Source organism: Epargyreus clarus, unplaced genomic scaffold (assembly GCF_041222505.1).
Source record: "Epargyreus clarus isolate Ecla_fem2 unplaced genomic scaffold, WU_Ecla_fem_2.2 ptg000004l, whole genome shotgun sequence".
Taxonomy (NCBI): Eukaryota; Metazoa; Arthropoda; class Insecta; order Lepidoptera; family Hesperiidae; genus Epargyreus; species Epargyreus clarus.
In genome coordinates, this window is record NW_027332212.1 from 7,393,498 (window position 1) to 7,410,577 (window position 17,080).

Genomic DNA, 17,080 nt, shown 5'->3' on the forward strand with positions numbered 1-17,080 from the left:
TTTTATTTGTATCATGTTATTAATGTTAATTCATTTATTGTATTTAATTGTTGATATAATTACTGCGGTTTGCAATGTCTTAATGTTCTTATTAATGTGATACTTTCGATTATTATTTTCCTATTACATGTTCGCTTATAATATGTTGCTCAGTTATTTGCTATTGACGACAATCCATTGCCAATTGCCGAGCACACGAAAGTGTTTCCAAAAGCATTTGTACGAGTACCGTATAAAATTGGTTGCGGCAAACTGAACACGGGTTGATTGCTTTCGACAGCGACGCGTCCTTATTGTGTTGTCGCGGAGAACTGGCGAATAGCCCACAGACGCTACGGCCGAAATGTTTTTATTCCCGGTTCCGGGCGATATTGCCGTTTGCTTATGTCGTCTCCGATTGTCCTTATCTCGTGCGGAGCGAATGCTGCTGTCTGCACAATACTATTACGTTTCATCGTTGTAAAAAGTCACCGTAAAGATAGTAGGTACCTATGGTAGGTAAGGATATTAGTAAAATATATGCGGTTCAGTTTGTTATGTTACGAACTTAAATTACTGAAGTCCACCTAACACTGGTGTCTAACACCCATGTCCATGGCTTGCCTCATCTAGTCAGTAAAATATTAATTGAGTTTAGTTAAGAATAGGTTTTCTATGTTCGGTGCTGCTATTGACAACTACAGTGAACATACCAGAATACATTAGCGCAAAGAATGCTCTTGTACAGTAGAAATGTGTAGCAGACACTTCTTATACCGTTACCCTATTTAACGTTGTATAAGCTAAATAATATGTCTTAGGGAGATTTTGTATTTCATGTTTGAATTAGCTTAATGGACGCTTGTATCTACACTTCCGATTTACACTCTGAAATGCTGAATCCGTTTGCAAATTGCTTCACTTCCAAAAAAAATGTTTTCAATAGCTTTATGCGATTTCCCCAATATAAACTCGTTGCGGCAAACTGAACACGGGCTGATTGCTTTCGACAGCGACCGGCCGAAATGTTTTTATTCCCGGTTGCCGTCGATATATTATTGCCGTTTGTTTATGCCGGCTTCGACTCCCCTTATCTGGGTGTGGAGAGAATACTGACATCTGCAATGTTCTCCGCTTGCAAGCAAGCACAGTCTCACGAATTCATTCAAATACTTCAAGAAATCCTTTTAGAAATTTGAAGGCGTTATTAAAATAAAGTTTGAGTTATAATTTAAATAATAATCTCCGTGCTACATTTCTATTAATAGAATAACTACACTATGTATTAATATCTGAGATAATTAATTAATTTAATGTACTAATTAGGGTAGATTAATTATATTTTTTTGCATTTATGTAATTAATGATCTAAAATTGATGTCATATCACGTTTCATCGTTATTTTGCTTATATACGACTCTCAAAAGGGTTTGTATGAAAAAATAATTTTAAGTTGTTACAAATAGGTTTTTTAAATGTGCATTAAAATATTTGTTATAGGTATTTTTATCTTTTCAGATTTACTCAATTTATATTTTAAAATAATAAAAGTATGAAAAGCTACGATAGAGTTCAAATATAGACAGAGCATATATTTGTACAGATTTTATCATATCGTAAGCTTATGCAAGTCATTCTCGTTTTCAACACAGCTTACAGAATGTTTGTGAAAATATAATATTGACAAGTGTTGTGTAATTTTGAACTCGGCTTAGCTGAAACTAATTTATATTGATAATACGTAGTTTACTAATAAAATGTTTACTTAGGATGAATAACTATTTTGTTATCTCTCTTTTATTACTACATATACCTATAATTGAGTTGTTATTTTGAACATAGTAATTGTAATATTATCTACATTATATCAATTATTAATTTATTTTAATAATTTATTAAACAAGAGGATTTTGTGGTTAGTTATCGACAATGTTTGCTATGTTTTATATCGTTAATATTTATGCTATTGTAAAAGATTCGCCGTAACTCTAATTTTTATTTAGTTACTGAATGAACAACAATTATTTACGCTATTACGCACATCAAGTTGAAACACAGAAACAGCATTTGTATAGACCTGAAAACCGCACAATAACTTTATGCGTTGAATCTGGTGGAATGCAAACCGACAGTATGCATGCAGTATGTAAACATTGTGAAACCGTGTGTAGTCATAAAGTGTGATGTTCACAATTGTAGTTAATAGGCAAACAGTAGCTGCTAGCAACACACGTATTACGTGAGTACCAACAACAATGTACTACCGTCCTAGCATGCAGAATCGTGCGGTTGCCGCTAATGCAATGTTTATAAATACAGATTACACTGTGCTAACATAACACACTCATTCCCCGATAGTGATCTCCGACTTAGATTAGAAACTGTAATAAAACACTACAGTGTATGTTTATATTTTACTTTTATTGTTTTTACAACTACAACGTTTTACTACATTGCCAATCAGCTCAAAAAGACTACGTATTTACATATTCGCTGAAATATATTACTTTTGTGCTTATAATTATAGCCTGCATTGTTTTGTTCAACAGTATCAAGTAAATTGGAGCAATGCAGTTACAACGGCAAAATAGAAACGGAGCAATAATGTTAATTCGATCTCAGTTCCATTAGTTGGGCCTGTCAATGTGTAATATTAATCCGAGAGCGGTCTATCGCGAAACTCCATTTACTGGCTAGAATGTACCTAGTTAATGTAATGTGTTCGTTCCGTTGTCAGTGGCCGACGTGAACGTTCAAACTGATTTATCCGCTGACAGCGCAATATGATCAATGCGCTATTCAAACATATTCGCTATTGTCAGTCAGGATACAAAGATAATATTGATGATATGAATCTTTCAGTGGTCTATCGTGAATAACCCAAACATCGGGCATTAGTTAATGTATTATTAACAGTGGAAAACAATTATTTTACTGGCTTTAAGGTAAATGCACTTTACTCATTGAAATTGGGGAATTATATTATTGTAATAAATACTGACACGCGTGTTATACCAGGAAAGTTAATCTCTTCCGAACATTTGCAAAACATTTATAACATAAGTTAAAAACCTACCAATTTCCTCATAGTTACTTGACGTTTTACCCTTTGCGTTAATTTCGCAAGAGACTTAATAACACGAAAAAAGTATACAGATACACGGTGTATTAATGCGCTTAATTAAACCCATACGACGCGCATTAATTACAATACACGTTAATGCATTCAGTAATTAGAACGGGGTCCCGGTATCGCAGACAAGTTCCAACGAGAGAGTAACGTGCCGCGACATAAATAAATTATGCAACGCGCCACTTAGCGACACCGCATCCTGCCACCTTGCCGCCGCCGAGGCCGCGTCCCCCCCATGCACTTGACTTCATAATGACGCGGTAATCTGATCAACAAATAATTGACTGCTGACAATCACCGCCCGACGCACGTCGGCACGAGAGCCTATAATTATGCGCTTCTATATCTGTCGGTCAGACGTATTTCTGATTTTGGGATCGATCTAATGCCACCGAGGCGTATCTCATTGCGTCGGAAGCGATGTGTCGGGAAGGTGCCTTATTGAATCGTGAGAGATATTACTTAATTATTTTTAACCCTCGTTGCATGACTTTTCCACGAATGCGTTGCGCTGAAAAATGTTGAAAAAGTTTTCAGTAGAGCTATAAAAGTTATTTGCTAGTTTTTTGAAATACAAAAACAAATTGATTTACTACTCATCGCATCGAAAAGATTTATGTTTTATGCAACTTTGATATAATCTATATGCCACTAGTATTAATGAAATGTTTATAAAATGAAGCTTATAAATCGCGGTATGATTAATACTTCCCGTCTTATCTATAGCTAAAAATTATGATTTATTATCTCGACTATATCGCTGTATATCTTTTATATGGATAAACCCATGTCCATGTCGAAATTACATATTGTACGTGCACATTTGCTCATAAATTTTAATGATTTTTGCGTGATGCGGGCTAAGTGAGCGAAACAATGAATACACGATCAGTCATTATACATTTCCTTAAGCCACTTCCAACATCGTGATAATGTTTGAAAGATAGTTTTGTACTGCATCGTAATAGTTTGTTAATCGCTAAGTATTGTATGTTAAATTGTCTGGTAGGTATCTGTCACAATACCACGTTTCAGTTTAAGAAACATATTTGATTGTATTTATTTTATATTATAGTAAATACGTGTTCTGGATTTGTTTTCACAATAAGTCCTACATATCGAAACGTAAGTACTGCATATTAAAGTTGTATCTTGTGTCTGCAACAAATACAAAAAATTAAAACACCCATCTCAACATTACATTTGCTACCGACGCGTGAATACGACTTGAAATATGACTTGTTCGAAATTGAATATTTATAAGCAATATATGAAAATGAGCCAATATAATAAAACGAAGAGGCAAACGACACCAACGAGTTAAATCAGTCTAAGACTGTCTATCTATTCATGAAAAATGTAATTGAATGATTTATCGCGTTGGTCACGTTCCGCCGCCATATGGAGTTCTCATGAATAAGTAATAATGTTCGGCCGCGGTCGTTGTTTCAATTAGCGGTTGTGTCGTCGGTCGCCGGTCGAGTCGAGTGCCCTCCCACCGCCCGCCGACCGAACTCCCGGCACTCCCGGACTGTCATAAAGATACAGATTAAATGGCACTCCCGACTTGTACACCCACTGAATCCGCACTTTACATCAACTAAACTGGGACATTTAGTCTTTGCCTTTATAAAGTCTGTTAGCTTCGTTATACACTTTTATGATTTGTTGAATTATTTAAGGGCGAATACAGTTTATGTCTACGACATTTATGTTATCCTTTTGCGCTGAATATATTTTATGCAATGGCGTTAACAAAAAACCTTAATAAACACCGACATGCTATATGTTGTCCGATAAAATGTTTAATTTATTGTTCCTTTATTATTCTCGTCACTTCTTTTTCCACTTAAAAAACAAACATGTATTGTAATAAACAACATAAACATTTCGCAAAAAAGCCAAGCTCAAGTTAATCTCTAAATAATACGAGAAAGTAATTACGTGGTTAACACGATTCGCTACATCCCCGTTGAACACGATCCGTCGTGGATTAGTGGGATCTCGCTCGCCTACGCAACACGGATTAAATTGATATGTGTGACTCCGCTTGACTCGTTTATCTATGTAAAGGGTCGGGAAGCAATCCCTTTTATTAGAATCGGGGACGTAATCGTGCGCGTATGTCTTATTGTTGTCTTTTATGTGGGGTTGAGTGTATTCAACTTTTATTATGTCTTAGCGACTACTTAAGACGCCATTAACAATGCTCAGCTTTACGACCTTACAACCTCCCCTATACACATATTATGTTTGCGTAGAATGCGGGCTATTCGCAACGGATACTGATATTCTCCATAGGTACGTGTTTAAATCAGTTGTATATGTTCGTAATGTTTACGTTGTTAATTACGTTTGAGTGTGCAAACGAAGTGTTGATTCAAAACACTTTCCACTTGAATAGATTTTGCATAGAATTCATATAAGTGTATACTAACGCGTATCTGCTTAAACTCCGTTTAATAAAATGATATTCAAATCAACATAAGTCGTAATAAAACCATAAAAATCCGTTATGAAAACAATCAACATTCCCTTTCATTCGCAAGCTCTTTTATTTCCCCATAAAAGTTCAATGGGTAAGAACGGTCGAAGAGTTATCCATTTACCAACAAGTTACCTTCCGTTTTATTCTCTTTTATCCGTCTCGTCGAACTCTCGTCGCTTGCCATACTCACTTACCCGACCTGTGCGTCTTTCGAACCCCAACGTAAAATAGACGGGAAATGTGATAAATGGGAGAGTCGTTTTATTGTCGGAACCCGGCCACGTTACGTTGTGGGCTGCCTCGTCTCGTCTCCGTAGCGCCATACCAGCGCCGACCTGTATTATCAAGTTTTCTTTTATCGTAGTTACCGCTCAATTTTGCGAACTTACATAAAAGCTTTCCAGCTCCCCTCGGCAAATCAAATTAGAAGTAGCCGCTTCTCCCCAAAGTATTTTTTTACTCATTTTTTGTTTTCATTATTACAGTTGTTTTAGGTTTCACTGCGAAAACATTTTATGTGTCCTGTCTCAGTTGATTCGTATGAACTTTATTTTTCCAGGCCAGCAAAGGAATCGTAAACATTTTGAGCGGCATTGTTTTTCCGCGTAGCCTCCGGTTATTTAGTATTGTACGCGTTCTGTTTGAAATTAAATATTTACTGTCATCAAATAAATAATGTGAGTTATCCGTGTGCAGGGTATTACGCTGCTTCAAGACGCTGGGACGTCGGATGACAGTGGGAGAGCCTCGGAGCGGCTCACGGGCAGCTCGGTGGCACCACGAGACCCCGACTCCTCGCGTGACCGTCTTAGTGACGTACGTATAACAAATGATCATGTTCTTCTTCTAATCTCTACTCTTTAAAGATTTCATTATCAATGTCAGACGAAATTCAATTGTAATCGGAACAAATACTTTTCAGGTATACCTACATTGAAAGTAAGGTATATCCTATTGTCGTCCTTATTTTTCAATGGTTCTAGTTATAGAACCATTGGAAATTGTACCAAAATTCAATTAGGTACAAATATTTTCAAAAAAATGCATATAGATTTTGAAAAATATTGTCAAGTAAATTAATCTACTTTCCGTATTGAAACCGTCTTACAGTGTCTTGAATCAGTGTCCAAAAAGCATGTATAAAAACAAATCAGTCAGTGTTGTGATTGTGTCTCTTTTCTTTGTTTGTATATATTTTTGTTACATTTCTATTTATTATTTCGTTGCAATGTCCCATATCTCCCAAAAGCTCCTCACAACCGAATCGGTTAAGAAAAATCATATATGAATGACTACTAGCAATGGCTTCTGCTCCTGAATAGTTGTATCTAAGATCACCTAGAAATATGTATAAGAAAGGTGCCGTCACATATAACAATTGACTCACGTAACCATCTCTAGCACATTACAATGATAGTCACGTGTGAGTTTGTGTAAAGATAAAATGTAGATTTAAAACTTTTAAAAGTACTATTCGAAATGATTACATGTAGATTCTGTATTACCCAGGCTTGTAGTGCCAGCGCGATGAACTATGTCATTTAATAAAATAGCGCCGAACTTCGTAACTTTCTCTACTAGTGTCACACATACGACTACATTCTTATTCGTTAGCTGTAAAATAGTTTGAAATAAATTCACGTACAATGTGATGTCGCCCTAAGGGAGATATGGTAGTGATTTTACGAAACCTAAGTCACTCCAGTCCACTCATGAGTTCGCTTTCTCTTCCTGCCTACAGGCCAGTAGCCGCTGTAGTTCCGGAAAAGGCTATATCGTAAGTATAATCAGTATATTCCTCGTTACTTCTAGAATATGCCCTATTTAACCTCTTGGTTTCCTTATGTGGTTAATCTTTTTAACTTAGATGCATGATTTTCGTTCTTCCGCTTCCGTTTTCTTCTGCTGTTAGCTGAAGCTTGATTCTTATTGTATTTTCATGGTATTATAATTTTATTAGCATTGTAGATTATATAAAGGTATAAGACAGCTATTAAATAATGAAATATGGTTTTTTCAACGGCTATAAACTACCACCTATCAACTGAAGAAAAATCAGCGCAAGAAAGTTCTTCTTTAATTAATAAATCTCATTTAATGTATCCACGTAAATATGTTTTGTTTTACGTATGTATGATTCCATAAGTATACTGGGCGACACCGAAAGCATTCGTGTAATTTAATTTAACTTTAAACTTCGTTTCACATACATTACACACGTATATTATAAAGACATCAACAGTTATTTTGCCCCGCAACAGTTTATCGTAGGCCACTACAAAAGTTATTTAAACGTGAAAGCTATAATTTTCGATTACCCGGTGCAAATTTACCCCGATCACGCAACACACATAGTCCCTGTTCGATATTCGGCGCGTATCGCACCTAAATCACGAGATTTGTCGAGGCGGTGCCGCTCCGTACTACATAACATTACCTGTGCCCGCCCTGAATACTTCATGCTCTGTATTTATTTGAAATTGTAATACCAATCTCCGCCTGATCCCTTGTTGTTTCCCCCCCGGCGCGAACTTACGTCGTAAATTTTGTACGGATTATTTGTCAATATGCCACGGTGATAGCCTTTTTCCCTTCATCGGACCCTTTAAGAATCTCCAGATTTGTAAAGTTATTTAGTGAAAAAAGGCAGTCTCGTTTTATCAAAGTTTTCGCGCGACTTTTTACACCCATTATGTAAGGAAGACTTTGTACTCTTATCTTACAAAGTAGATTTTATACGTTTTATACTGTAAATACAACCCGTTCTATTATCTTTTTTACTACATACATCAATCTTTGTCTATGACCGATTACAGTTATGTCAATTTGATTGATAATATTCATTCTGTCCTATCTTGATCATTATTTTGTCGCTTTCAATACACGTCTGTTTTGCCGACGCTAGACGAGGTGTAATTAGTGAAGATCTATCAATCAAGGGCGTTTAATTAATTTACTAGTTAATTAACTGCACGCATTGTAAGCCCATGTTCTTTTAATGTAAGTTATGCATGGAATTTGTTTCTCATTAGACCTTTGTCGACACTAATATATATTTTTTCTTCTTTTACAGTGTGATAGTGAAGGCGACGACGACAAGGCAAGTGCTTATTTATTTAACCTTTTGAAATGCGATTTAAACTTTGTGACGCAGCGAAATTTACGAAATGAGAAAATTAATTTAGGTCTTCGCCGAGTCCGGGAAAGTTGGAAAAGTTGTGGAAGGTTATGAAGTAAATATCCGTGTAATGTGACGAAGTTGCTCGTTCTCGGTTTATTGCAAGATTAATTTCTGTAGACCAATTTGTTTTTATAGATTCATTTGTAAGCGCAAATGTTTATAATTATTTTATACGAGCTCACGTATGTGGTACCCGCGTGCAATATTAACTTAACGTTGGAAATGGAACGCTAAATATTATCACACTAGTCTACAAGTATGTCACTTCTCATAGAGTCGTTTTCGTAAATACCACGGTAAAACTATTTCCGAAATTAGTCCTACAAGTTCTGGGTACGTACGAAATATTAAAAACTAGTTTTATTATTATTTACCTATATATTAGGTTAGAAATGTGCAGATGGTTTGAAATTTTCTACTTGAATTTTATATATTTGTTAGAGTAATACCAGTAAATGGTTGTATACGAATTGTCACGGGTTTAAATAGCGCGTTTCGTGTATAAATTAGTTGGAAAGGTCAGAGTAATCAAGTAAGCGAGTAGTCGAGGGGTAATAGCCGAGTTTCGCTTTGTGCGGACGGTGCCCGCTGTAGGGGCTTAACTAACTCGTCAACAGGTTGTGAAATGCGAGTCAAAAGCGGCTAGAGTTGAGCTGTGGAGCGCTTTCCGCGCGTCGACGTGCCAAAGGGCGCTGATTACGTTCCGCCGCTCTGTTTCGTAATTACAAGATTGGAGCAGACGCGAAGTGCCCGTAATTAAATACATTATGCTATGCGTCAAGTGGCTACGTCAACTTCGCTCAAACGCTGAAATCACGACTTCGTATCTATCTATTAGCGTTTAAGCAGTTAATTCGTTAGTAGGCGATCCGTTTATCCTGTAGCCGGTAATACGTTTAGAGACATTAAAATCTGGTTTAACTAGTCATGGGTGAATCAATAGTGACAAATAAAATTAAAATCTGTCTGCGATATTCGAATTTCTGCTTTTATATCAGTTTGCAGTTTAGCATCTTACTTAACCTTTCAATATCTTTGGGGTTAATAATAGTCAATTTTATTCTCAGAGTATACCCTCTTATTTCCGCCCAAAAACCTCTTCCTTTGATGGATATTCCGTTCAAAGGCGATTCAATCACTTGTAACAACTGATTTTATTTCAATATCGTTCGTCTAAATCTACGCTTTTCATCTTTATCAGAAAAGATTACTTAACAAAAGTAAATTGTCGAAAAAGTTACCAACCAATACAGGCAGTTATTCACTCTCGGGCTCCACGTTCCCTCTTAATCTAATTACTTTTGCGCGCTTCACCGCCATACCGCTTTCCTTGTACAAACTCACCCTATTTCTTACACAAAGTTCCGATTGTGGAGTCTCAAACAAGACAATGTTTGTTCGATCCCCCAGATATTATAGCTTTAATATTTGATCAATGCGGCTTTTGTTGTCGAAAAACCGATACCTTTGTTTATAATTGTTTCTAAGTGTTCGCAGTTCGCTTGATCTACTCCCCTATTAATTTATTATTATATTAGTCCGCTTCGCAATTTCGTCGACCCCCGCCTCTACAAACCCTATCGGTACCTTAGACAAAGTTTCTATGCAAACTCTCAAACAAGACGAGATGTAGACAATGTTATGTATGCTAAAATATCGAACTTGCTTTAGATTTATACTACTACGTATTTGATCATGCCATGGCTCTGTTGTTGATTTAAAACAGATTCGGTTATCAAACATTTGCTTTTGAGATTACTGTTGTATGCCGCTACACGACTTTGCGATTTCATTTTATGTTTTATTCAGTAAGTAATGGAGCTTTTACTCGTCATAACACAATGCCATAACGGCGGTTCGCAATTGCACAAGACATGAAAAGCCGCCAAGAAACTCCAATTGGGATTTTAACAGATGTTTTGTGGCTTCGTCACATAACAGTACAAGTATAAAACCCGCTTATAGAAGATTAAACAAGGATTTGATTACGCGGAAATCTTCTGATATTGTTGAACTAAAAATTGAAATGGATTTAATGGATCGGATCGGACCAATTTTCCCGGTTATTTTTAATGCTTTTTAATTCGTTCGGGATTCAAAATTCGAATTGCGAACTGTGCCATTGATTATTGGATTATTTATTTATTTAATAAAGTTTGCCAATAATTGTTACACGAAATGTATTATAAATAATTACAAAACAATGGTCTTATGCTACGTGCACAACCTATTACAGGCAAACACAGCATGCACAACAATTTTAGATACATAAGTGCATTGGGTAATCTAGTAGTGATAGTAAATTAAATTTGAATTTGACAATTTTATAATAATATAATTTGAATCTTTTACTATATCTATATTATAATTAATTAATCAACCCAATTAAGATTAAGAATCAACCCAAATAAACATTTCAACAAGGAAATCTATTCACATTGTAGAATTAATACTAGAGCAATCGCGCTATTGTTCATTATTTTAAATCAGTTCGAACTTTGAAACGTGAACAACGTTGTTAATTTAATTACTTCAACTTGCTTCACCTCACAACTTCGCCAACACACTTCTAACACCAACTTCTCAGAAACGTGCACTAATTTACTAGAGAACTTTCGAACAAGAAAAAGAAAACATGTAGCCTTTTCTGAATCCAAACCGTTCATTTATCTATTTAAACTTTTACATTTATTTTGCGTCTCTTACAGTACATTCTACGATCTACGACTAACAAAAGACTATAACTAATGTAGCGTGCCTAACGAGATTCAATATTTGAACCATGACTTCACGCTCGGGGTCAGTGCAAGAGTAGAACATCCGTTCGGTACATGAAACATAATCGAATTGAAAGTTGAGTGGCACAATAATGCCGGTAAATGGATATCTGAGGAGGAAATCAGTTTGAGCTCCGCTGTTGTGCCGTGTCGATTAATTAAATTATCCCAAGAGAGGTTCGGAGCGTTGGCGCTGCAGGCTCGTGGTAACACGTACACTTCCATTAGAGCGGCTGCGTTGGTGTGGACTTAGGGATTCCACTCACTGTATCGGATTAGGTCAGCACCGTAAATGTACCTACGTGGAATCAAATGGGACGTCCGGGCCGCTTTCGAAATAGCGTAGGTGTCAAACTAGTATCGCTATAAGATCTCGATTGGAATTGGACTTCTATGACCTAATCATTGTTCACAACGAGTTTATAAGGGCTAATGCGGCTTATGGATTTTACTTCAGTATTCATTCGAACAATTGAGCTTTATATATGTTCTTTAAATACACTCGAAAATTTGAGCGCCCATTTGCTAGAATTTCTAGAGTCTAATTACTCGTATTTATAAAAGTATTCTTGATTTGTTACTACTCGTATATGTTGAGTTATATGTGGTACCTTGTATGTCGAGTGACGCAATCATTACAATTATTCATTTATACAATTACAAACGCATAAAATACTTCCAGATACAATACATACAATTAAATATTGTGAAAATGTTACAGTACCTACTAGAGACTTGATTATTTTACTCAAAGCTCCTAACGAAAAGGTAGAAAGGTCGTTGTAAACTGATGACATATATATTCAGCTGGTAACAGTTCGGCGAGAGTGCGCCACTAACTCGATCCGATTCAACTTGCGCTATTTACACTCCGGGCTTCAATTATGCTTCCACTTTGATATGCAAATCCGCTCGCTTTTGGGTAATTACGTGTACCCCGAGTATCGCTGCCAGAGCCAATTCGTACTCAAGCTAATATGTTTGACTCTTCCCATTCGTTCGGTGCATTGCGAGTGTTCAATTTCGACGGATTTTTCGAAGTTTACAAAAATGCGCAATTGAAACATATTATAGGTACCTAAGAAGTATTGTCGTAATGTTTCAAACTAAGTAATTTTATGACCTTCGAGTAAAATTATGGAAATAAACAAAGTAATTATTGTAAAGTAATTACTATACATCAAGAAATATGCTATTAGCTACAAGTAGCGAATAATGGTTTTTGTTTTGTAATCATTAAGTCGTATAATTAATACTTTTTACTTAAATAAAAAAAACAATCCATGTGATATGTGAAACATAATTTTAATGCTTTGTCAAATAACAGCAAACTATCTCTGCAATCTCTTCCCATTTACACAGTTAGATCTGTTATAAGCACACTAGCAACGGAAGCGTGCAAATGGCAACGGAGGCGGACCCTGCCTAACTACTGCCTATCTTAACTTGTTCAGAATGTTCCCACACAGAGAGAGAAACTGCGTGGTATGAGAGCAGGAATTTTGTGCAAAATACCTGTATCAGCCCGCAAGAGGTGTATAAATATATAAATAATCGTTGCATTATTTTCAATGATACGTCAAGGTATGTTATTCGACAATACTAAATTACAAAGGCATCATAATATTATACGTTATCTTTATTAAATTATTTTACCTGTTGGTTATAAGCATTTTTCACAAAAAAAATATACATACCTGTAAAAAAAACCCAAAATGTGGTTACAAAAAATAAACGTTGCACTTCTCTTACCTGAATTGTACGATACGCAATCTTGAAAGATTCACTTCAAATTCAATTTAAATATTACTAACAGAGATACATTGAAGATAAGATTAAATGCCGAGTACATGTTGCGCGCGGCTCCACTCGTCCATGCTATGTTCATGTTTTCGGGTTAAGAAGTAACCTATATCAATGTTTAAAGATATATATCTTTTCGTGAAACTGTCAAAATCAATTCAGCCTCTACCAAGATTAGTATTTACAGATCAAAAAAGCTTAGCATCATAACTGGGTGTTGTAAAACAAAGCACGTTAGGTTTCTTGGAAAAATTATTTAAGCAGGATCGTTATTACTTTTTCATTTGTATCTATAGCTTCTGTATGTCACATAACTTTCACCTAGAAAGTAGTTTAATGTGAAATGTGACAAATCCTAACTCCGTCACGTATCTCGGCGATCTCTCCGGACACAGCCCTGTTATTAGCTCAGTAACGGGAGAAACTAGCGCTTATCGCGTTCCTGCCTAACTGTTGACCATTGGGTGAGGTTATACTTGATACTTATACATATAGCACATTGAGGTTAAATTCGTTTTGTTATACGTCTTTATGGAAATGTTCAGATACTTACAAGGTTGTTCATGTGAGTGTTATTTTTGTATTTTCATTGCTACTTGTTAAATTGAACATTTAGGTCTTCTACCTTTTAAGGCAAAAATATTTTTAAATAGTCGCAACGACTGTTACTGATAGCTGCCATCCAAATATCAATAACAGTGGTTAATCTTGCAGTTAAAAACATTCGTTGTGGATAAATCCATATCGGACCAGCGTGGTCCAGTATGCTCCAGATTAATTGAAAGAAATTTTTACAAAGCAACCGAGCATAAAAACGAAATTGCAATATTTCAACGAGACTAGGTGATATATGGCCTAATTTAAATCGATTAGCTTACCTCAGCGCGGTAAAAATAAAAAACAACCTGATTTCAGCCTATACGTATAAATCTCATCATCATTTATTAGGTGGCGTATCACTTCTAGTCGATTAGACCTGCCGGCTGGCTCGAACACAATCTCGGCTCACGGAGGCATAAGGGGAGATTTGACACCCATTAATAAGATACTGAATATGGATCAACCGTCTTTTTACGGCCTTTACATATTCATTTTCTTTTAACTTTGTGCGTCGAATACTTGTGATCTCTCAAATAGGGCACGCTACGTATAAAAAGGCACCATTGAAAAGTAAACAGATTTTTTTTTTTTATAATATAGGAGTAGCAGACGAGCATGCAGTCCACCTAATGGTAAGTGGCTACTGCCGCCCATGGACATCTGTAATCAACCCCAGATAGGATTAGATATTCCTACCTGAGGTCGGTCACAGATGCGCCGCTACCCCTGAGGACTAAGCTGGAACGCCTCGGAAAAGTCTGTCTCCCTTACCACACCCTTCAAACCGGAACACAGCTGCGCCTAACACCGCTGTTATTAGATGAAATAGGTGTGGCGGTGGTGCCGCCGGAGTCGAACCACAAAGGGTTCTACCACCTTCAAAATTGATTCTACCACGATTGTTTAATAATAGCCGTTTAAATACCTTTACAAATTTAAAGTGAAGCCTCATTGAAAGAAATATTTGCTGTGCCGACGGGCGCCTCTTGGCAGGATTTACCTTACGCAAACCTGCCTCGGTTAATTGAAAGAGCTTCTTTCATTTAGTGTAATATTTTATGGCGCGGAGACGGGCGCGCCGCTGTGGGAGTTCGCGGTTTCACTCTTACACGGAACGTTTTGACTATAGCACTCTCTCCACTCACGGGCGCTTAAGACTCTTTGTAAATAACCAAACCAACAAGAAAATAATTTAATCTTCTGCGGAGAATCGAAATATAAATTTGTTTGCAGCATTTTCTTAATCGTCAGCCATCTCTTTAAAAGTAAAATTATTTCACTGTGAATTTATGTCTGCTGCGAAACAATTTTAACTACACCTATAAGTTATTGTAACATCTTACTCAGCTCTATAAATATATACGCCAAGATAAATGTTTTACGAATGAAGAAAGAAAAATATGAACATTGAACACCCTCCCAGAAACTTGTTTTATTATATTACACGGTATTGTTCACAGTCCAATAATATCAGTAACAGATACTGTCGTCGACATAATTCTCAATGTCGCGCCGGCAACACGAGCGCAATAACAAGCAATAAACCTTGGTAGTAAGGGCGTGTTATAATTAGCGTTAAAGTCGGAGGGTTGATTTTGCGGTGTACCGACGTAAGCCCCAATAAATCGCACCCACGACGTCGGAGTTGCGGTGCTGCGGCTCGCAAGATAAGGGTCATCGCGACACAATTAACCACCACTACACTACAATCCCGACGATCCACCGAACACCGCCACATAAACGCTACGACGAACGCCGACAATACCGACCCCGCTTTACGACTTATTGCTCCTCTTATCCATAATCTCCACCGTACCGCATCTGGATTATTTTTATTTCATAGGTTTCGTTATTATTACGACGTTTATAAGTTACGATAAACTATGTACCCAACTGCGTGATTAACATAATGTTTCTGGAATGTTCCACTTTTGTCTTGTAAACGAGCATAAAGTGAAAGAACAAATTGCGAGTTTCCCCAGTATTTTCCTCGCTCGGAAAAATATATGTTTTATTAAAGCTCGGCATTTCCGAGAGCGAAGCAACCCTCGGGGCGAGGGTGGCGGCGGGCGGCGGCGCGGGCGGGGTTCGGCGGCGCGCCAGTGTATAACAGACAGTAGAAGGATATAAAACATATTTACGCGCCTATAAAGTACTCTCGTACGTTCGCTCTCCACCATTTTCTTTGTTCCTCGCAGCCAATGATAATGCTCTCTCTCGTTCGGTTAAACTTATTTCACTTCCGTCTTATCTGGCTTTTCTTCAACACTTTTATTTATAACCCGAGTGGTGAAACATAACAATCTGATATAAACGATTTCAGCTGTCTACTCGTATTAAACTTGATTTTCTTTTTCAAGGTTTATTGTTAACATTATTTATTTTGGCATGACAAGGTGTTGTTTAATATTGTGTACTGTATTTGTTGACTTATTGTGGCATTGTTTGATCTCCTTTTGCTTTTTTGTACTTATTTATTTGTGAACTTGTTTAGTGAACTTTATACACTTTTCTGGATATACCTAAGCCCCTATTAGAATTATTAATCCAAGTTTTTTGTTCAATATCCCAAGAACTTATACACTAAAGCCTACAAGTACTAAACCATTTAGCCTTTGTCTTTAAAAAGTACTTTATTTTTTGCAGCCATTATCATATAAATGACACCACTGCGTTGTGCCGCTAACATTTTACGCACCCTCAGTAGACAGACAAGTATGCGAGCGATCGTGTCACGTTAAACTCTGCGAACAGAGAGGAGTGTACTAGACGCTATTCAGAGCGAGAACAACCGAAGCTAAAGCGGTAGCGTCTTAATCTCGTGCGACAGTGAGCAGCCCCTTGCGCGGCCGAGAGGGTGCAATAACAAGGCCTCCTCACCGCCCTTACATAGTCCGCTAACTTACCAGCTTGCAAACTTTGCCGATCTCCACTGTCGACACGTCGGTCGGATATTCTCAAATTAGTTCTAACTTACTGGCATATTACATTGCTGTGCGCGTAAACTAATTGTCTTCAAACTTTACAACACTGCACTGCCAAGTACATTTAAATAATTACAGTAGCATATTAAGGCCGATTACGTGTTAGAACTCTAGATGATATCCGTAGGCAAATCA

The 17,080-nt window shown here is 36.8% G+C and overlaps 1 protein-coding gene across 6 annotated transcripts in view; it reads left to right on the forward strand.

Moving 5' to 3' along the window:
• tay (tay bridge kinase) overlaps positions 1-17,080 on the forward strand; it is an 81,317-nt gene that overhangs the window by 30,025 nt on the left and 34,212 nt on the right. For 4 of the 6 annotated variants that reach the window (XM_073093049.1, XM_073093053.1, XM_073093051.1 and 1 more), the window contains exons 3-5: positions 6,297-6,416; positions 7,342-7,377; positions 8,674-8,700. In XM_073093049.1, coding sequence (XP_072949150.1) covers positions 6,297-6,416; positions 7,342-7,377; positions 8,674-8,700 — 183 coding nt within the window. The remainder of the gene's footprint in view (positions 1-6,296; positions 6,417-7,341; positions 7,378-8,673; positions 8,701-17,080) is intronic. The other 2 variants (XM_073093052.1, XM_073093054.1) reach the window with 2 other exon arrangements.